We start from the raw sequence: 23105 nt of genomic DNA, 5'->3' as shown, positions 1-23105 counted from the left end.
TCTAAGCTCAATGCCAAGTGTAATGAGTAAATATTCATAAGGGGAAAAGAAAAAAAAGAGCAAATCACACAAACCTGATGACCAAAGGAAAGTTTAGCTCATTTGTATTCAGCTTTGTAAAAAAAAACAAAAAAAGAACCACCACCTGCTAATGCAGGCTGACATTTCTACCAGTTTTTTCCTGGTGTTTAGCTCCATTCATCTTCCCATCAATAACAACCAACTGTCCCTGCAACCTGGAGGAAAACTGAAGCCATGGCACGATGCACCATCACCGAAGGGATGCTGAATTCAGTGGCTGTGCACAAAGCTTTACACCAGACAGCCTCCTGCATGTCGGCTAACAAGTTTAAAATTTGTAAAAAAAAAAATCTGTCCTGCCTCTGGATAAGAACCACTGAATTGTTAATAGCGGTTGAGGAGTCTGCTGCAGAATGAGAACCTGTCGCCGCATTGTGTTCCCACGTTGACTGCGATCATTTATTCGTCAGTGTTTGGAAAGCAGAGTTGCTGAAACTAAATGTCTTACTGTATAACTTGCAGTACGTCCTGCATAAGAACAGAAGTCCCTCCCCCTGCTGGAGAACATAATAAGTGCAACTCGACGGCTGCTTCCATCTTTTATGCATGTTGACAATCAATTCCTGAATGAGCATGTTCAGTACAGGACATTAGTTAGACAGTATGTTTTTTGTTTGTTTGTTTTTTAACTGTGTGTAAAATGCTATCAGTTCATATTTATCACCCAGTATGTCACCGGTTTGATGAAATGACTTTAAACAGCAGATGAAACATAAACTAAGAGGTTTGTGTTGTTCGCTGGCTGCTTGTTTTTATATCTGACATTCATTAAAAAAATAGGATAATAATTTAATTTATCCTAGAAAACCCCAGTAATTTAGAGGTTATATAACATATCCTGTCAGCTTTTCCTGAAATGATTCAACATTATAAATGCCGAAAACAACACAAACAAAAATAAAGCCCAATAAAAGACAAGTACCTCTCTTAATAGGCACATATTGTTGCAACTTATTACACAACACTGCTACAGTCTCTAAATTGCGAAGAAAAGCATAGCTTTGCAGCACAACTGTGATATTAGGAGGACTGATAAGATGTCCTCTTTGCGAATAATGTGTTGCCAAGACGGAGCAAGAAATAAAAACGGATGAAAGAAGAAATTTCACACTAATTAAAAACTAAAGGCAGGATATGTACAAGAAAGTTCCAACAAGGGCAGAGCAGAGAAAAAATTAAGACATGGTTCAAATAAATCTGGGGAAGATAAAAAAATCCAAGGGAGAAAAAAAAAAAAAAAGAGTAAAAACATGCAATCAGGAGATGAGTGTGGCTTTAAAGAGACGCAAGGAGACAGAAACAGAAAAAGACAGCAATAAGCAGGAAGGAGGAGGGGAAGAGAGAGCAGCTCTGTGTAACAGGCTGAAAGGAGGAAGCTGCTTGGCAGGAGCAACGTTTGGCATTTGGATAACAAAGCAAGATAGCCTGCCTTCTCCTCTCGGTCCATAGAGAGAGACAGGAGCCGCCAACCCTGCTGCCCACAGAAGATCACACAAATATGACAGCCACACACACACACACACACACACACACACACACACACACACACACACACACACACCCACACCTCCACACACACCCACACCACACACACACACACACACACACACACACACACACACACACACACACACACACACACACACCCACACACCGAATACTCGGCTTAAATGGATCTTCATCTCCCTTCTCTCATTTCATTCACACACAGATGTACTGGCTCAGCTAAAAATACTGCATCTCTGCATATGCGTGATTCACCATTAGCCTGGAATGGAACACCTGGACTAGGTGGAATTATGACATAGGGATGCTGTGTGTGTGTGTGTGTGTGGGGGGGGGTAGGAGGGGGTGTTGAGGTTTCACATCCTGCACCCTCTGATAAACCTGTAAAAGTCACCTTAGGTCAGCAGCTTTCTTTTCGATTTAAAACATTTCTCCATCTTTCTTCTGAATATAAATGTGTCACCAACAATTTAAACACATGAGCCATTCCCAAATCAAAAGTCAAAACATGAACATCTGGATTTGGATGTGCTGCGCATTGTTTTGTATCTAACTTGTGTAGAGGATAAACAGCCACGGAGTTCAGCTCTCACCTGGAAAATGCTCGCTCCATATGGTGTCCTCCATGCGTTCAACAGATTGTCTTTTCCTGTGCTGACAAACCACTTTCCTGAAATAACAGGAACACACAGCGCAGCATGTTACCAGGAGTCCAGGGAGGACTGGTCTCCAAGTTGCTCTTGGAGGATCAAAAATAAATGAATGCTGCTGCTTGTGCGCGTACCGCAGTATGCGAACTTGAGGGAGAGAACGCAGCTCTCGTGGAGGTGCAGCTGGTACTTGTCGGGTTTGGAGACATGCAGCACTTCCACGTTGCTGCTCTCCATCCCCACAGCCAACCACTCGCCTGTGGGACAGTAACCCAGGGAGAAGATCTGGGGAACAGGAGACGGCGGTGGAAGGATTAGAGAAGGAGATAAAAGTTCAAAGGTTATTTGAATCGTGTGCGAGGAGGAAAAAAAAAAGGCCATTGATACAAATGGAGAAAAAAAAAAGAAATAATCACAGTGTAATTAATTGAAGTTTAAAGAAATTCACCAAGATATTGATTGGTGGTCATAATGGACGGATTTGCAAATCAGTCACACATTTCAGATGTATTTTCTTCCAGGCAGTGCAACACAGAGTACGACCTACTCAGTTCTTTAAAATACTCTCTCTCATAGGCTACAGACTGCTACACAAATCTCGTTCAGTTCCATCATTAAAAATTGGAAAAGGGTTGGTTTTAAATAAACATTTTACCGGTTAGGGTCAGGTCCCTAAACAACACTTGTTAAATAAACGGCACCTTCAAGGTGTTTGTCGGAAAACTTCTGGCAATCAAGTAACTTTGACTTTTGTTTTTTCTAGTGCAATAATATACGTTTATGTTTGAGTTGCTTTGTTTTTTCTTACCTGTGAGGTGAAGTCGTGCTGCTGCAGCTGCCGGCCCTCTCTCAGGTCCCAGCAGCGGACCGTGTTGTCCAGCCCTCCTGTCCAGAGCTTGGTGCCATCATTGGAGATGTCGATGCAGCTCGCTCCGTCCGTGTGGCCCTGGAACTGCCTGCCAAGGACACACACACATACACAAGAGTTTTAGAGAAGAGAAACATACACACACGCACACACACCTGCAAATACACAAATCCTGCAGACTTTGCTTTCTGTGCGTGTCTTTGCATCTTTTCTGCTAGAGGTGTCAGAATGAATATATTTTATTCCCTCTTTCCCTGCAGCACTTACTGCCCTGAGCCCACCCACACATGATCCTTTTTTTTCTGCCAGTCCTCGTGAGCCTTACCTCAGCACCTTCCCTCCCCCTTCTTCCTGTGTTTCTTTCTCTCCTGTCATGCCAAAGCTGACTGTTTTAATCTCTTTATACCCCCTGTAGCAAGTTTATCCTTCATCTCTTTCCTTCTCCTGTTACATTCTTTAAAGGTTATCTTCTTTTCCTTTATGCTTTTCGTACATTTCTCCCTCTTCCAAGAATTTCTACGGCAGATCAAATTGAAACACTTTTGAACATTTTCAAACCTACCTGACCAGCGTCTGGTTGTGCAGGTCCCAGACGACGATGTTGCCGTCGCTGCAGCAGGAGAAGCAGACCTTGTTGTCGGGGGAGATGGCCAGGGCGTAGCAGGCCGGGGCGGACGACGTCAGCTCCGCCTTGATGCGGGGAGTCGGCGTGGCCAGATCCCAGATGGACAGCGTGCTGGCCTCGCCTCCAACGATCAGGGTCCGACCGTCAGGGAGGATTTTACAGGAACGGATGTAGTTATCTCTGTTCTGATTTGAAAAGATAAGGAGCAAGGTTACCACAAAGAGCACAGAAAAGAAAATAGCTAAGTAACTCTTGTAAGATGCCTTTGTAGAGATGTTTTACAAAATAACAAATTTACAGCTGGTTAATGAAAAATATTTTGCGTCACAAATTTTTTTTTTCTATCCAGCAAAATCCAAAAAATAATCCCAGGTTTTTAATTTTAAGAAATTATCACTTATTTTTCTTTTAGCTGGCATGTGATTCCTAATGTCAAATTAACATTTAAAGTATCAATTAATATTTCTATGTTCGTAATTTTACTATCAGAAACTGCTACTAATAAAGAAACACAAAAAAACTGATCACTGTGGTTTCTGTGCATCATGAACTGAGTTTGACCTGATTTTAAACTTCCTGTGAAAGTAGGGTTTTGCTTGACCTGGTTCTATTAAATGTAATCATTTTTGGTCTCTTATCCAATAAGTATCTGAAATATGAAATATAAAATTTTGGGGGGAGAGAGGAAGTGGTCGGGATAATTTAAGAATAATTTTCTGAAAGACGTTTCCCCTTCATTCCTCTCCCATCATGTCTCACCAGACAGTCCAGCTGGGCCATGGGGCTCTTGCTTCCCGGCTGGCTGATGTCCCACACCTTGACGCAGCCTTTGCCCCCGGTGTAGACGTGGCGTGTGGAGGTGCTGATTGTGACGGCGCACACCACCTCCCCGTGGCTCAGCGTGTGGATCTGACGGGCATGACGCGGGATGCCCGGGCCCAGCAGGGCGTCGGGTGGGAACGGCACCGGCTGCATCTGGCCGTCGGCGCTCACATGGAACGAGTAGGCGCTGGGAAGGAGGGAGGAAAATAAAAAACTGAAAAACAGTTGTTGTTTTTTTGTTTTTTTTTAGAATTTAAGATGCAAAGGAGAATAAAAAGTAAAATGTACTAAGGATAATAAACTAGATGGAGTCAATCAATGAGAGCACAAAAGCAGAGCAGCAATTAAATACACAAAATTCAATAAGAACCACAGAAAGCTCACACATTGGTGTGAAAGTTGCAAACTGTGTTTGTTCAAATTTTGGGCAAATTACTGAGCTCTGAGCAGCTGTGGGTGCAAATGCATGATGGCGGATTGTATCACAGGCAGAGGCGGTGTGGCACCGCTAATGGCCAATCCATAGAGTAGCGGCTGGAAGCCAGACCTGTTTTATGATTTCAAATTAGCAGCACAAGAATGAATTGCTCTGTGTAAGACAAGAACAAAATCACAATGGCTGGATCTGCCAAACAACATAAAAAGTGTAAACGTGTGTGAGCACTGCAGATGTTTCTGTCTGTGGCTGGACTTTAGGTAACACAATTACAAAATGTTCAAAATGCTTATGGGCAACACTTACCTATTTCCTTAAGGATTCCTAGAATTTTGACTCCTTTTATTTCATTTTTGTGCAATTCGCCACACCACAGGACAAATTTGTTTCACCATGTTATTTACATCAAGGAGATCTCACAATGTTTTTTTTCATAAAACACTTAAAAACTGTTGAATATATTCCAAAGCACAACCAAAGATGCAACAGTCACCTAAAAACCTATCAGAGCTGGTTTTAATAATAAAACATCCAGCACCTGAAGGCAGTGATGAACAAAGAAAAATAGAAATCAAAGCTCCTTCGTTCTAAGAAACAAAATGAAATCGTCGGTCGAATCCCTTTTGAGGAATGAGATTCTCATGACATGAGAAGCTGAGAAGAAACAATAACACATTTTCACAAACCTGTTCTTCCTGACCGATCCCGGTGCCAACAAGGTCAACCCAAACACATGCGACACATTAACCCAGGGGTGCTCAAGTCCAGTCCTACCATCCTGCAACTATCAGATGCATCCCTGCTCCAACACACCTGAATCAAATGAATGGCTCGTTACCAGGCCTGTTCATAGCAGAGCCTGGTCTACTGGAGTAAGGCTGCAGCTAAAAGTTGCAGGACTGTAGCTCTCGAGGACTGGACTTGAGCACCCCTGCATTAACCCATATAGGCACGATGCGCATAACAGGCAAAAGCTCTTCTAAATTATGAAAACAATATTTTCTACTATTTTCTGCCTTTGCAGGTTAGAGAGGCCCCTTCACTGTCCACTTTTAAAACTCGTCTTAAAACCCATCTGTTTTACTTGGCCTTCAACTCCAGCGAGATCTAGTTTTACATTGTATGCTTGTTTGTTTTAAACTGTAAGAGTTTTTATTTGTTTTTATCTATTTTATGTACAGCACTTTGTATCAGCTGTGGTTGTTTTAAAGTGCTTTATAAATAAAGTTGGTATGGTATGGTACATCAGCAACACTCATCTTCAACACTATACAGCTAAGTGAGAAAAATATATGTAAATAGGTGCTATAGACGCACATCAGATAAAACACGCAGCAATGACAGCCTAACATGGTGCCATCTTCCTGTTGTGGAAAAAGGACTATTTTACCAGCGCTGTCAGGTGAAATCACTCAATCAGGTTTATTTGTGTATTGTGCACAATACAGAGAGCTTGTAGGCCAGATTCAATAATGAAGCGGTTCTGAGTGAAAGCTCTGTGAGGCAGAGACAACACATAGGTTTTATACCAAGGTAAGGAATCCAAAACATGGGAAAGTCAGTCTGGTTCACTTGCAGCTGCAGCGAAACAACTTCCAACCTTGTGTGTGTAGCCCAATCAGGTTATTTTGATGAGAGTTCACAAGCATTTAATATAACATGATCAGCAGATGTGAACTTATAGTCATTTTCCATCACGCTACACAAACTACATGTCAGATCATCAAAACCCAAGCTCTGCTCTTTCGATCGACACCAGAATCACCAAACTATTTGCGGAACCCTCTGAGACGGAAAAACACGGCTCCTTTCACGAAGCCAAAAACTTTAGAATTCAATCCTACTTTTGCCGTTTTATGGTCATAATCCATGTTAGAGTAAATATTTCCACTCAGCTCCTGCAATTAATTGTCCTTGCATCACACTGATGTGATTCCTCACTATTGTCTAAGCATAACCTTACACTTCCTTTTATGCATGTTAGAATGTGATCCTCTTTCATCCAGATGACTGACAGTGTGCAGCAAAATGTGGAGGAAAGAGGCAACATTTTACATTCGCACTGCATGCAGCTGGATGAAAACCCTGGTCAGTCCATGAATTTGTCACCTCATTAAATACATAAAGATCTGAAACGAATAAAGAGAAGAAAAAGTCCTCAAGTTTTAAAGCGTTAAATAAAAGTTGTTCTCAGCAATGAAAATCTAAAATACGCTGAATCGTGAGTTTATGATCTAGGTCTGGGAGGAGTTTGTTTTTGCTGCATGCAAACTGGGGGAAATATCACCTCTCGGCTTGTAAATTATGTAAGTGTGTACTTACGGTTTTCCACCAGAGGAACCAGGGAGAGAGGAGGACAGGCCAGGAGCCCTTAGGTGAGACCGAGAGTCGTACGCCACCTGGTTGGAAGAAATAAAATGCACCTTGACGTGGATTTAAAGAACCAATTTACATATTGGTTTCACAACAATGACAGCGCAAATGTGAATTGTTCCATTTCATTTCACCTGAACTCATAAGTGCTCGGGCGCACGATGCAGCAGGCAGACATGATACAGATTACATGTAGGAATGTGAAAAGGCAAAACCTCCTGTCAGAGGCAACTGACCCGAAACTTTGTCTTCCCTACAGACGTTTCTCTCTATGAAACTTGATTAAACATTGTAAACATGACAACTCTGAGAGTATAACGAATGCACTGCACTGATACGGACAATGCAGAGCCAATTCATCAAATATTTCAACAGTAGCGGGACAGTCGGGAGGGCTGGATCTGAATCATAAATCAAAGCTTGACAGAGAGGAATAATTTGGCCTTGTTGCTCACCATGGGGCTGCGGGAGTAGGCGCTGGCTGCGGCGCTGATCTGTGGAGAGAGAGTCAGAGCTCCTCCGAATCCCCCCGGGCTGGCCAGCTCCCCGTTCAGCCCTGCGTGGGACACCACGCCAAAATGAGCCGGGTATGAACCGGGGGGCACAGACATGGGGCTGCGGAGAGCTGGGAAGGCAGGGAAAGAGGAGGGAGCGGTTGAAGGATGGGGGAACCATGTGCAGCACACAAACACACGAGTCACAGAGGGGCTGAGATAAATGGATTGCTTCCTCTTCATACTGGCCTGGCAAAAGACCTCAGCGTTCATGTACTAGACCAACATTTCCAAAACTTTAAAACTAAATGTTTTTAGTTGATTCGGTTAGAATGGCATAAAGTAAATACTAAAAACTGGGGATAGCAATGCCACAATCATGAAAATTAATAAAAGCTGAGGGGAAAGAGGGAAATGGGGGACAGAGACAGACCGGGTCCAAATCTAACCAAGGTCACAACAGCTGAATCAAATACTCCATTAAGTTCAGTTTCAATTATAGTAAGTTTATTAACTTGTTTAGGTAGATTTGTTTGAAAGATAACTATTACATGCCAGGTTTCCTCTCTAATTGATGAGATGAATAAAATATTAGGTTTGAGCTTGACACTTGGTTCTTTCCCCTTAGTTTTGTGTGCAGGTACAGCATGGAGCCAGAATGTTTTATATTTTTTATTTAACTTGCGTAATTCTCACCAAGTGGGTCTGCACTTGTTGCAGCTTTGCTGACCAGACGAAGGCAGGAGGTGCTGGGGCCTGGAGCTCCAGGCGCTCCGGTTGATCCCGGGGTCAGAGCCTCACGATGGGATGGGGACGGAGTGCCAGACTTGGACAGTGGAGACTGGGACTTGTCCATCTGTGGAGATATCAAACAATCAAAATAACCAAAAAATGTCCCAGTCTAGCACTGAAGCTGTCTTATCAACACTTTAAAAATATACTCCTTAGATTTTTTTTTTAGATTTGGTCATATAGCTACTGGGACAGTTTTGTGACAGTAGTTAATTAAATTGCCTTTTATTAACACAATTTTCAATCAGACATTTTAAAGATTAAATAATAATAATGATGATGAAGAACCAATGCCGACTAATTGAATACTTTTTTTTATCATTAAAGTATTTAAAAGAAAACAGTTGATATAGCGTTTTAGTAACATGCTGATATAATATGCTTATATAAAAAAGCTGCAGTGCGTGCAGGAACTTTTTGAGACACTTTTCACCTGTGCAGGGTCCTTGGCCTTCCCTGGGGTTGGGCTGCGGGGGTTTGGTGTGGAAGGCGCCTCTCCTGCACTCGATGAACCAGGCAGCTCTTTCCTCAGAGTCGGCGCCCGGTCCAGTCCGTTCCCATGGGGGGAGTGAGGCGGGCTGCCGGTGGGAGAGTTGGCCTCCTGAATGAATGAAGTGAGGTTGCAAAAACATTTAAAGTGTTCAAAGTTCACGTGTTATTTCTTTAATCAATGCTGATAGACTAGTTTTATGTACCAGATATACAATCTTTACAGAATGATTTTCTGTAAAGACTAACAAAAATGTTTCTTTTTTGTTTTTTGTTTTCCACTATTGCTCTTGCTGCTGACAGCAAAAATGGTTGCGGTTCCACATAGCTAATTTACTCTCCCCAATTTGACCCCAGCAGTTTAACTGCACAACATAAGCAACGCAAAGTGGTTCAACATGTTGAGTAAAAAAAATTCATTTAGTTCCAGTCATTTTACTAGTCCATGCAAGACCAGTCAAATTTAAAAGTTGTGCAATCAGGACATTATAAAGTGCACAATTTGTTGACTAAAAGTCAATTTAAATGTGCAAAAGCTGAAAATGAAGCAAAATCTTACGCTATAGATATATCCACAAGAAATCATTGCAAGTGCATCAATGCGCTTTGCTTCACTTTAAAGATGAATCCATGTGAATGTAAACTGTTAAAGCACACAGCATTAGCCGCTGATTCTTTCTTTGGTGCTTTTTCAATCTCTCTGCAGCCAATAGCAGGTCTGTTGTCACACTGACTGTACTGACTCTTCCTTCTAGTTGGACCTTTAAATAGAGTGAGAGCTCAGGGGACATTACATGAGAGAAGAGACTGTCACTGGCGTGGTTGCAGCACGATGTGGACCTGGAGACATTGTTGTATGTTACAGATGCTTTCATCACCGGAGCCACTGTTGAGCCAGCGCTGCCTCCTCCAGAACGGAGCAGGCTCATCTCTCACAGTGATCAGCAGTCATTTTGTGCCACACACATTGGCATGCATGCACACTTCGAACTACACTTTTAACCCACGCACAGGCACATTTATGTAAATGCATGTGGAATCTCTATATTGCAAAGAAGTCCTTGCAAAAACAAGTATTTCTTTTTTGGTTCCATAATCCACATTTGTCACTTTTCTTTCTTTTTTTTTTTTCCTGTCGTCTTTTGTAGCAGTTTCTAAGTCACACAAGAGACCAGTTCTGCTTTTGTTAGCAAAATCAAGATACACAAGGCTCAGAGGAGAAATATTTTGGTACACAGCGTGAGGTATTAAAAGAACTAGTCTTCCAGGGGCATAAATGGCTTTGCATATATTAAACTAACCAGACTGTAGTTATCTAATGAGAGGAGGAGAAGGGGAGAGCGCCGAAGGAACGGAGAAAAAGAAGAGAGCAGAGAGACGGAAGAACAGAAGCTTTGAGAGTGCAGACGGAGGACAAAAAAAAAACACTCTGAGGAGAAAGATTTGAGGCGATGTGGAAAGTATCTGTGAATGTATGTGTTGTGTCGGTGTGTCGGCATGTGTGCGTGGACATGTTTCACAAGCAGGGAGCACAAACAGTGGCAGCTGATAATGAGCTTACACAAGAGTTTCCCCTATGTACAAAGAAACTGCAGTGGCCAGCTGAGCAAGTACCGTACCTGCTGACTCCTTTCACGTTCCCCAGACATGCACACGGAGAACAAGAAGCAGGAAACCGGGCCAAACAAAAACTGCACATTTTAACTACTATGTGCAGAAAGGATGAAATTATCTGGCTGGTTTCTCTGCAACTCGCCTATTCTCAGTGTTTACCCTAAGCAAGAAAAAATATTGTCATCTACTTCCTACTTCCCTTTGTGAAAGTTTACCTGTTTTTTTTCCTTTTGTTAAAACCTAAAAAAACAATTTCGAAAATTTTTATTTGATGATAAAAACCAACATCAATGACAAAAATATTGCATCTTGCTTGTCAAAGTCCAAGTGATCTCTGTGTGTAAAAGAAAACAGATAAAAGTATCCACTTCTGATCTGAAAATAGCAAGCACATGCCCATTCAGACTATATTAACATCTAATTAATTTTGGGTTATTTGCATTTAAGCAATTCTTTTTAGAGGTTGGAAAGATAACCTACATCTTCAGTAATATTTGCCCTGAGTCAGAACAGCTAAACAACAAACCCTGTGAATGATACATTTTTTGAGTTATGATTATTTTTTGCTATTTTTTTATGTTCAAACCATTTTGAGATATTTTTAACTCTTTACCTGATATGGTTAAATTGTTTCAATCTCAATTAGTGGAAGAAACAATGAAATAAATAACAGGCTTCTAAATGCTCAGTTTCACTCACTGACTGAATATCTGGCAAGCAGTGTTGCTTGGGGTAAAGTACAAGAAATCTATTAAAGTTTTTGCACATGAAACAACCATTTGCTGCAGCCAAAAATTGGTTTATGAGAGCGAACGCGAGCGGAAAGGAAAAAGAAAAAAGAAATCAATGAACTGGATTTTTTTTGCAAGTACTGAAAGAGCTGACGGGAAGAGTGAGCTGACCATGCTGAGCAGAGACACTGTAAGCATGAGGTTGTCAATTTTAGTGCAGCAACTTGCCTCATTGGAGACGTCCACCACAAGATTGTCTTCGCTTTTGTCTCCATCACTGTCCTGCAGATGGAAAGACAGCACGGGAACGTTATTTTTTTCGACACCCATAGTACTGTAAACCGTACTTATAAATAAAGAGCTTTAATAAAGAAAGACATGCACAGTTGCTCAAGTGCATACACAGATCAATAAATCGATATTCCTGGCTGCTTTTTGCTTCCTCTCACTGTCTGTCCTCCATGCAACATTAAACACAGAGATACTGTACCTTATGATCTCACCAAGCATCGCTCCTATACAAACTCTGTTTTTTAATCTCTTACAATCTGCAGACACACACACTCTTTCAGCTCTGCACCATCTATGGCACATCTTTAGCTTTTTGTCCGGACGTCTCTCTCTCTCTGTTTGTCTCTCTCTCTCTCTTTTTCCTGAAGTGAGAACGATGGCACTTAGTCACCATGGCAACAAAGCTTTGATGCGATCCGTGCGCTGATATTTCTATTGACATCAGTGCCTAAATATGCAGAGCCCAAACAGGACAAATCATTTAGTCTATTCCTGGAAGAAAAACAAGCAGCCGGATGGACATACGGCCAAGGTGAAGCGGTTTCAAAAAGACGGGGAAAAATCCGGAGGTCCAACAGGCAGACCAAGAGAAATAAGTGGTGAAATACGTCTCGACAGATAGAACGAGGGGAAAGACGTTTGGAGAGCTGAAACTATCCCTGCTTGTTTCGCGCTAATGGGAAAGATTTAGGTTGCTGTTGTTGATGCCGAACTGATTTTCCTGGAGGCAGTCTTCTCGAGACAAACTCCTTGTGTCAATCAATCTCACCGACTGCAAACACACAACCATCTAATTCATTACAGCTATCTGCCTTGGCTGTCTCTCCTCTGGCATTACATCCCCTCTGGCTGCTTGCTCTGCCCCAGCAGACCCATCCAAACCAAACACGGCTCTAAATGACGATGGGCTCTCGACTCCCTGGAGGCCGCTAGTGTCATGGGCAATCTGTCGCACACACCAGCTCACACACACACATTAGAGAGTGTGTATCGACACAGTGCTTTCTTTGAACAAATAGCTGAAAATAACGGTTTGCTGTAGACAAGATAAACTGATTTTATTTCAATAAATGTCGGCATATTTAACTTACTTTGGATCATTGAGGGACATCAATCAAGCAGGAACTTGGATTTAAATGGGGGGCTATTGTGTGATGCTATTTATTTCCAATAGATTTACTATTGTCTTATGTTAGACGAAGGCTGCGCTCAACTTGAATGCAAATGAAAATAATAAGTTAAAAATGTTTCAGTTATTTACTGGGAAACTTGTCAGACCTGCAATTTGTCAAAAATAACATTATTGTTAAACTATACTTAATAATAACGTTTCATTGTTAACGTTATTTTATTGTTGACAAACATGATTGTTAACATCTGTGCTTAAAATAATGTTGTTTTTTATGCTTTTAACCCTTTCAAATTGGTGTTTGGCTAACTTTGAAACTCGACTGTGTGGATGTGCGTGTGCAGCTGTGTGTGTTTGTGCACCATAATCATTGGATCATGAGTATTTCTGATAAGAAAGTATTTTATATGTTATATTGTGCAGTATATTAACATTATTAATATTATAGCACTGACCACACTAATACTCTCTCTGTACTGATGAAGGTTCACTCACCTCGGGATGCCAGATACTTGAAGTTACTCCACCTATTTTCAGTATGACTTAATTTGTTTTGTTTTGTTTTTTTTTTCCATCTCGTAATTTGTTCTCCACTCGGTGGGAAACATTAACAGCTTTTGTAAGTTTTAAATGACGGGAAACAATCGTTAGGTGCGGATAATAATAAAATGAGACTGCAGTGAAGTCTGGATGCAGTAGAACATTGTAAATATTGCACCCGTTATCCAAATACACACCCACTATGCAACTTGTGGAGCATCCCAAGTGACACTTGATGCTTTTCATGTGCTTAATTTAGATACATGACATAAGAATACAACTTAAGTACAAATCTATCACAGCAATCGGCAGATAGACGTACATAGGAGTGGGGAGGGAGGGGCTCTTTATCATCACAGCGCCTCCTCTTGGCCTCAGCCCCTCCCTGCAAGGCAGAGTATCCTCCTGAGGGTCCTTGGCGCTCCTCAGTGGGCTGGCTGTCTGTTGACGACACCGACTTACTCTAAAGACAGACGGAGGCACAAAGAACAGTAGAAATATTATGGTCCGTTATTGAAATAGAAACAGGTGATGAAACTATGCATAAGCAAAGGAAGAACATCAAAGGACATAATCAATCATGTTTTAAAAACCGAGTGTGAATACACACACACACACACACCTCCGTTATTCAGGTAATGGTGTGTAGAAACACTTGTGAAGACGCACACACACACACACACACACACACACACACGCACGCACGCGCAGCAAGAAATGCAGACACAAGCACAGGTTAAGCCGTAGCCATAGCAGCACACAGGATAGCCTATAAAGCTAATTAGTGCTCTGCCCTCGACACACCAGTCCTCGTGTAAAATATGACTCTCATTATCGGGTAATAAAGCTGTTCAGCCATATTTACAATGCAGCCTGTGTTGCTGCTCAGCGCTGAAGAAATTGGATCGAAGCGTTGTGTTGTGTTTGTACACGCGGGAAAGGACAAGAGGTTCAGTGAAGGCCACTTGTCATTCTCGGCCCTCATGTGGGGAGCAGAGGAACAGGGAGGGTTTAGAGGTTTCCACAGGACGGAAACCAGAGCAAAGCAGCGGCGCACAAAAGAGATTACACAGTAAATCTCAGCAATGCTTCACAAACTTAAATTCATTTCATACTGTAGCATATTTTACTACCGTGCAGCTTTAAAAGCTAATTGATATGCATTTCTCAAGAGCTTTTTTTTCCCTCCCCACCCATCGTTCACAATGCTTGAGTAAGTTCAACCCACACTAATGAGAATCATATTTTCCCTGTGCTTTACAATCAATATTGTGTTTAGAAATTTAATTATGCAGGAGGTTTTGTTCTGTGATGAGAGTGAAGAGATAGAAAGTGAAAACAGCTGTTCTTTTAAATATTTTTTTTTTATTTCATAGTAAAAACTTAGAGCAAGGATATGGTGGCTCTAATTTTCCAACTTTTTGTTCATTCTTTAGAGTAGTTTGAATGATTTATTGCCAACAAAAGGTTTACAAAATACTCATCTTGGGCATGAATATCTACTTTTGGGATGAATTTAAACTTTTATTTTCTCAGATTAGGATGACCAATTCTGAAGCTGGTGAGCTGAAGTAAAGTTAAACAATTTGAAGGTATTTTCATTCTTCAATTTATTTAGTACAATTCACCAGTAGCACTGGCAGCTAAACAGCCCTCAATATGATATTACCACCACCATGTTTGACAGTTAAACTGACATTAATGAAAAATATATTTTATCACTATGGCCAAATGACTCAAACTTAGCATAAAACCTCTGTGCAGAAGACATTCGACCTGTCCACCCCGGTATGTTGAAGATGTCCATTTTAGAGACAGTGATATTTGTGGTGCAGCAGCTTCTAGTTTCTGATGATTTTTGGGGTATTTTTAAACATCCTAACCAGTTTTCCTTTTTTGAAGGAGGCATTTAGGATTAGGGTGTTAAAACCTGAAGACAACTGGGTAATCCAACAGATTCAAGGTCCCAAAACACATCAACACGGTTAGTGGAATAAATAAAACAGGCTCCCATTATGTTTATGAAATCCCCCAGTCTCAACCTTATTGAAAACGTGGAGGGTGTGGGTTGAGTGTGCGTGGAAAAAAAAACACTTGTGGAGAACTATGAATGTGAGGTTTTTCCTGAACATTTAGCAAAATATAAGTTTGTATACTGCAGCTTGGATGCTAAATTTTAACTCCACAATAAAGTGAAATATCGACTCTTAGATCTTGGTTTTGAAATTTGCTGAAGTTGTTTTATGATCATTCCGGCTCATGATGAGTGTTTTAAACATTTTCAATGTCACGTTTTTATCGCGTTGTGCTCGTTTGTTCCATTGACCCACAAACAGAACGAGTTTAAACTAGGAAAGTTTCAAAAACGCAGAGTATGGAAGTCGGAAAAATATTGAAGATATCAGTGCAGTCATTCATAGAAAAAATGTTTTTGTTTGTTTTCTGGTATGCCGCTGTCTTTTCACTGCGGCATGACACCTGCGTAACGCCACTCCTAATATGAACTAATGATACTGCAGACTGAGTTGCATTAGGAAACGGCTAATGAAATAGCCGTCACCAGGTTGTTAAATCTCAAAGCGATCAGTTCTACAGACAGCTACGTTAATTGTCTAAATCTCAACTGGGGCATTTGTAGCCTCAGTGGAAAAAAAAAAACAGTTCTCTATTCATCCATTCGGTAGTTTAGGTCCTTTCAGAGAAATGTGAAGTGCTACAGTGTTAGTCTAATGTAGAAAACCTTGAGAAGCTCAAGGCTGACGGTGATGAGCTGCTATTGTGCTGCTGTTGGGTTGTGATACTCCTGAAACAAATCCAGTCATACCCTGCCTTTTTTTTTTTTTTTTTGCGAGGCCACTTTACAGTGTGTCTCAATTTCCTTCAGTTTATCACTGTCACACAAGCACACACAGAGGGAAATGTGGGCGTACAAAACACTTGCATCAATATGCGCACACACACGCACATGCAAGCAAAAGTACTCACCCTGCTGGGGGCTCCCTCTGGGTCGTGGCGGAGGGTGGGGGAGGCGCAGAGAGCAATGCAGAGATAATAAGATTTATAGAGAAAAGAGAGAAGGTTTGACGTCAGTGCTAATAATAATAATAACAAGCCAGAGTCAGCCAAGGTAAGGATGAACTACGACTTTTAAAGATTATTAAAGATACAAGTAAACTATATATATATATATATATATATATATATATATATATATATATATATATATATATATATATATATATAAGAATATGTTATGTTATCAACATAACAACATGTCTAAACACTTGTATCTTCTTATTTCCGATTATTACTTTTAATTCGTTTCTGCTTTTTTCCAACTAGGACTCCTTTAACTCATGCGTAAGCCACTTGGCTCGGCGCCTGAGCACGGAGATAAGATATTCTACTGGGGTGAATCAGAGTTCAGAGGGAAAAGGCATTTCTTTCTCATCCACACAAGCTCCATGGATGCATCAGTCCAGTTTATGACACAAAACTAAAGAGGAAATATTACACTCCATCCAAAAGGTGAGCAAAAAAAAAAAAAGATGCTGCAAGTCAAAAATGCTATTTTGCATTTTATCTTGTCTGAAAAAATAGAAGTGATGTACATTTTATGCTGTGGTTGTCTAAATGTCTCCCTTCATTTTATATCTGAAGGAAATGTAATTTAACCAACACAAAAATTCAACATAAATACAGAAATACACTCAGTCACAGTATTGTGTGCAACTATTTGCAAAACACTGAGCTTCTTTTGGCCAAAAAGTAAAAGATACTTTTATTTATTTACTTATTCGTTTCCTACAGCACACTTGTGACTTGTAGACAGGGACATGTTTGCTGCTCTGTTGCATCATTTCAGACAACACTGGAAGCCTTCGGGAACAGATGAAAATCGATTGGTGTAGTTTTAAAAGCAATGTTTTGAGATCCCTGCATGATTTCAGCTGTTGTTTTTTATACAACAGTGAACTTGATATTTTTAGGGATTATTTGGACTTTTAATACCATTGAAAAGCATACATGACAAATAAAATATACTTTATTTCCAAATTAGTTTCTATTCTAAAAATACAGAATTTCAAGTAGAAAAAAAAAACAGACTTTTTTTATGGCTCATATCACTTATTCTTCTCTTACAGCATTTAAAAAAAAAAAAACAAGTAAATTGAATTGAATAAATCTGGAATTTGAAATGGCCACAAAGGAAGGTTAACTTAGCGTCTAGAAAACAAGTTCTGTGTTAATTTGACTTGTTGTGAATAAGTTTCTGTCGTTAGTTACCAAAAAACTCAAACTTGCTTTTATCTGACCTAATAAGTTTAAGAAGTTTCGATTTGTTGTGACTGAATGGCATCTTCTAACCGGTTTCAGATTTACAGAAATAAAACGTGTTTTTGAATCAATCATTAAAATGTACAGGTTTGTCTTGCTTGGCAAAGAATCCACAGATTCTTACCTCGAAGGTGTTCTGGATCAAGATGGTTTCGCTCGTCTTTGGAGGCGAGGTGGGCGGAGACCCCCAGAGCGCCGGTCAAAGCCAAAAGCCCGGAGCTCCCCGCACCGAGGGACAAGCCTGATGGGTGCGGTGTCAGAGGGATGCCGGGGGCGTGGTGAGACAGGTGCTGGAGCTGCTGCTGCTGTGGCCACAGGGAAAGAAGAGAAAGGGAAGGGAAACGACAAAAAAAAAGGAGGTTAGAAAAGTTCGATTTGAAAAGAGAAAAGGAGCTAAAAACACAACAGGTGGTGGGATGCAGCAAATGAAACAGGAGAAATTAGAAGGTGAATGTGATTAAATTACAACATCAGAGAAAATTAGAATGATGGCCGACAGGACGCAGAAGACGTTAGGCATTAAGACTGGACTATGACAACAAGAAGCAAAAACAGAAAAAGGAGAAGCAAGTTGAAAAAATTGTGAACATAAAAACCAAAATGTGATAAAAGAAAATGAAAAACAGAAAAGGGAGAGTTGGTAAGAGGTGTAAAATATTGAGGCAATGGGATTTATTACAAAAGAAAAGCCAGGAAAGGGAATAGGGGAAGGAAAAGGCCAGGGGAAAACAGAAAGGTTTAGAAAGAGAGGAAAATACTTGAGTTTCAGAGCAAACAAGGCAAAACAAAGTGAAATCATAAAGGCAGTGAAGAGCGAAGATGGAAAAAAGGAGAGTTAAATGAGTTCAGAAAAAAAGAAGAAAAAGTGTAGCTCACAAAGAGCAAAAAAAAAAACAGATGGGAGAAAGGAGGACACGGTCAAAATAAGATGAAGAAAATGATCAAAGATTACGTGGAGGGCTGGATGGGAAAAATACAGACAGAAAATGAACACAGATGGAAAAAAATAGAGGAGAGAGTGGAGAGCAAAGGAGCATCTACCGATAAAGCAGGGCTATTATCCTGAGGGGGGCATTAGAACGCGTTTTCATGTGTTGTTTTCTCAATCCAGCACATTAGATGTACACACACACCAGAGCGCACACACCTCAGAGATAGCAGTGTTTGTAGAGCTGCGAGGAACAAAGGGGCTTTAAGTAGACAGTAATGTGATCAGAGCTCTGACAAGCTGCAGGAAAGCCCCATCTACTGCAGCACTCAGGACCATCACTGCATTTGTGTGGAAACAAACATACACCCTGCAGAGATGGCACCACCGCAACAGGACAGTGGACTTTCTCCAGGGATCTACAACAAATTCTGTTGTTCCAGAGAACATTTCTTTGCAATAAATGTGAAGCAGAACTGAAGAAAAAAAAAACATATCAGTGAATTGTTATTAAGGTTGTAAATACTCTTACTCTACTGAAAGTCCATTAGTAAGATTATCGTTCTTTCTATAAGTCTTAATGTCATTTTAGCTAACAAAAAGAGACACTTTTTTTTTCTATTTAACTGAGCCGGAAATTGTCTATTAGTGTTCTTAATGCTATTAAAGGTTTGCAGAATTCAGCAGTACAATAATTGCTGTCCAGCTTTTTTAGTTTACACATTCAGCATCGCCTTCCTGACAAGTTTGCTTTACAGGCCGCTAAATACTTTCAAGGTTTTCTTTAATTGGCTTGCATGAAGACAAAAGAATACCCAAACCCAAGTCTGAACATCAGCATCTGCAGATGATACACATAGTCGTATTAAGTCATAGTACTTTTCCATTTGCCTCAGTCCTACCCAGTTCAGGCTGATGCATGTTGTCCACTAATGCCTGTCGATGCATGTTCAACACCCACAGAGAATCATATTAGAAGCCCTTTTCTCCCATCTGGCATTCAGAGTCTTCATGATTAATAAATATGCACTATTGTTCATGTCCGGTTACCTGACAAGTATTTAGTTGTGCTTACGCTGATGAATGCATGCGACTCACCCCAATAATGGCGTTTAGTTCAGCCATGGTGACCTGCTTCGCCCTCTCCACTGCTTGGACCACCTGCTGCTGGTGCTAAACACAAATATAAGCAAACAGCATAACTCAAGCAGAACATGTGAGCACACTAATACACACACTGTCATTGTCGCATAGAGACAAGCTCCAAGCATGGGTGTACTTGGAGTAATTTATATTGTGCAGTTACCGCATGTTGGAAAAGTATTCATAATATTTTACAACATACTAGGATGGTATGTAATAGAACTTAATTGCTGACCTGAAGGGTAATAATACATGGCATCCAATTTTTCACAAATGAAAATCTGAAAACTACACACAGCATTTTCCATGCTAAAGTTGACCAGTTGACATGTTAAAGTTGTTTTCTGTCTCTACTTGGCCTGCATCAAAATGAAAACAGGACTTCTTATTGCTTTCTTTCAACAGTGGCTACATTCTTGCAATTCTCAAATAAAGGGTTTTCCTGTCAGCAGATTGTTTTCATCTGAGCGCTGGAAACAATCTGCTGCTCCTTCAGGATGACCTTGGACCTCTTGATTGCTTCCCTTATTAATGTTCATCAGTTTAAGTGGACGTCTGTGGTTTTGCAGGTTTTTATTCCACTTCTTTCTCATTTTTTGGACGATGGATTAAACAGATAGATGTTCAAAGCTTGTTTAGATTAGATTATAATCTAATCCTGCTTTAAACTTCTCCACAACTTTTGCTCTGAAATATTTTGTGTTCCCCAAACTTGATTATGCTGTTAGTTCACTAATGTCCTTAACAAAACTTCTGAAATCTTCAAAAACAACTTAATTTATATTGGTATGGATACATTTTTTAAAATCTAATAATCCAGGAGACAACTGGTTGCACAACAAGGATAACAGAGTCTGTATAGAAGACCTGAATACTAATGTATGTGACAATTATTAGATTTTTATTTCAGACTATTGGAAAAAATACAATGACATACAGTGGATTTTCTGATTGTGACAAAACTAAAACGTGAAAGTAAACACTTTTCCAAGAAACTAAATATGCTGCAAGTATATTAAGGGCGTCAAATTGCATTTATTACTCAGATTGGTCAAATCAATGTGTTGAGTAAACCGCCATAGTTCCTAAAAAAAAAAACACAAAAAAAAACAATGCAATTCAAACAAAACCAACATAAACATGTGCAACCTCTGCAGGCAGATCTCTACACACACCAAAATCCACACCAACTAAAATCTCACAAATGTTTATTCATCATCTCTATGTGATGAACTACACAAATGCAAACATACGCGTGTGTGTGATGAAGCTTGCACACACACACACACGAAGACACACGGCGTTAATATTGATCAAACTGACAGAGCTTTGACCTTGCTGTCTCCAGGTAGCACATTCATCAGAGCTCACTCGCATTCGGAGACAAACAGAGGAGCCTGCAGGGTTTCATGTTCGTGCTCACACAATCAAGGCACATAGATGCACCGCGGAGCGATGAATGGGATCAAAACACACACGAAGGAGCGAATAATAAGACAAGTGAAAGAAGTCTTTAGGAAATGACTGTATTCAGTGTGCAGATTACAAGATGTAAATGTTCTGAAAACAACACATCAATCCAAATGTCAGCATGTCTGCCACAAAAACTTTAATAGCTGCCTCTGGATTTCCCTTAGATGTAACATTTAATCAGTGGGCCACATATGAAGCATCAGTGATGGTGGTTTTTCAACTCAAAGAGCCGCCTTTGATCATAAAACAGCACTGGATGAGACCTCCAGTGCCATAGTAGCAAACTACAATGGAAAGAAAAACTTGATGCTTTCCAGAAGTATTCACACCTACTGAGCTTTTTGTCATCAGTTTACAATCAAAATGTAAATGTGGTAGAAGAAAGCGGTGGGTTAAACTTTAAAGAAAGCAACAGATCAGCTATGTGGAAGAAAGTTCTCTGGACTGACCAAATCAAAACTTATCTTCTGCCACCACAAAGTTTCACTGGTGGCAGCAACATTTAGTGGCAACATCATGCTAAAGAGATGCATTTCTCAGGAAGTGACAGCTAAACTGGAAAGGTAATAAAGATAAATACAGGCCAATGCTGGAGGAAAAACTGAATCTCTAAACCATCCTCCTGCTGAATGGTTTAGAGATCATAGTATTTCCATGTATTACAATGACCTAATCAAAGTCTAAATATAATAATCGCTGGCAAGATCAGACATTTCATGTTTAAGAGTCTGAGCTCATTTGCAGAGGAAAATTGGCAAAATTTGTTTGACTGCAGATGTCCAAGCCTGGTGGAGACATGCTCTAACAAACTTCCAGCTGCAACTGCAGCAAAAGGTGGCTCTACAAAGTATGGATTCAATGAAGCATAACACAAAATACAGGTTGTGATTTTTCTCTGTGATATATTTATAAAAGCATGTATCACTTTCCTTCCACTTTATATTTATATAAAGTCTGGTCTGCTAACATCAAAAATCCCACTGAAATATACAGAGAACATTTCTTTTCAGTATAAAGTATGCATTTATTTCTGACAACCCAACATTTAAAAAAAATTACATCATAAGTTCAAAAGATAAGAAAAATAGTGACAAAGGGTTAATTATATCTAATTTTCAACATCAGACCCGTGCACAATACAGAATTAATGAGTTTGCACATTTTAAAATGGCAATTTGTTGTTCTTACCAAACACTTTGACAAATGCTCATAATTGCTGAACTGCTTGTTATTGTCTTTTAATCACAAACACCAGGAGTAACTGTGAAATCCACAGCACTCCTTTTCTGCAGATCCTATTTACGAGACAAAGGTAATGAGCTGTGTTTTTATCAATATGCATGCCTGAATATGTCTCAGTGAGAAAATCATGTATATCAATTAACACCTAAATTAGAACTTGTGTTCAATCACTTCACCTTTTAACTTGCTCTACTAGGAACTACTTATTAAAATTTTTTTGCCACTGATAAACCTAAAGTGTAAACAGCCGAGATTATTATATATATATTTTTTTGGTGGCCATATTTTGTGTGCCCGTGTGTAAGTGAGTCTGGCAGCACTTACCTCCTGAGAGAGGAAAGGGATGATCTGAGCACAGATGGCACTGAGACGCTTGACGATTTCTGCCTGCGATGGAGGAGTAGAGAGACCGACAGAGAGAGAAAATCGTGTCACATATTGTAAAGGTGGAAAGCACACAGTAAACGTTGAGCAAACCGTGTACCTCAACAGCACATTAAGGCTTTTGTTTGCATTCAAACACTTTCTTAATGAGGTATC

General features: G+C 40.2%; 1 protein-coding gene across 3 annotated transcripts in view; it reads right to left on the bottom strand.

Moving 5' to 3' along the window:
- tle2b (TLE family member 2, transcriptional corepressor b) overlaps window positions 1–23105 on the bottom strand; it is a 79052-nt gene that overhangs the window by 2826 nt on the left and 53121 nt on the right. Inside the window, exons 5-19 of one of the 3 annotated variants that reach the window (XM_055047775.1) lie at window positions 22890–22952; window positions 19806–19880; window positions 17904–18084; window positions 16427–16443; window positions 13764–13904; window positions 11710–11763; window positions 9081–9248; window positions 8552–8711; window positions 7817–7986; window positions 7311–7387; window positions 4490–4739; window positions 3668–3915; window positions 3046–3193; window positions 2372–2522; window positions 2181–2257 (exon numbers count right to left, since the gene is read on the bottom strand). In XM_055047775.1, coding sequence (XP_054903750.1) covers window positions 2181–2257; window positions 2372–2522; window positions 3046–3193; window positions 3668–3915; window positions 4490–4739; window positions 7311–7387; window positions 7817–7986; window positions 8552–8711; window positions 9081–9248; window positions 11710–11763; window positions 13764–13904; window positions 16427–16443; window positions 17904–18084; window positions 19806–19880; window positions 22890–22952 — 1980 coding nt within the window. The remainder of the gene's footprint in view (window positions 1–2180; window positions 2258–2371; window positions 2523–3045; window positions 3194–3667; window positions 3916–4489; window positions 4740–7310; window positions 7388–7816; window positions 7987–8551; window positions 8712–9080; window positions 9249–11709; window positions 11764–13763; window positions 13905–16426; window positions 16444–17903; window positions 18085–19805; window positions 19881–22889; window positions 22953–23105) is intronic. The other 2 variants (XM_055047794.1, XM_055047784.1) reach the window with 2 other exon arrangements.

The sequence above is a fragment of the Poeciliopsis prolifica genome, unplaced genomic scaffold, assembly GCF_027474105.1.
Source record: "Poeciliopsis prolifica strain line A6 unplaced genomic scaffold, Auburn_PproV2 SCAFFOLD002, whole genome shotgun sequence".
Taxonomy (NCBI): domain Eukaryota; kingdom Metazoa; phylum Chordata; class Actinopteri; order Cyprinodontiformes; family Poeciliidae; genus Poeciliopsis; species Poeciliopsis prolifica.
Note: the sequence above shows the minus strand (reverse complement) of the source record. Positions and strands in the feature narration are given on the sequence as shown.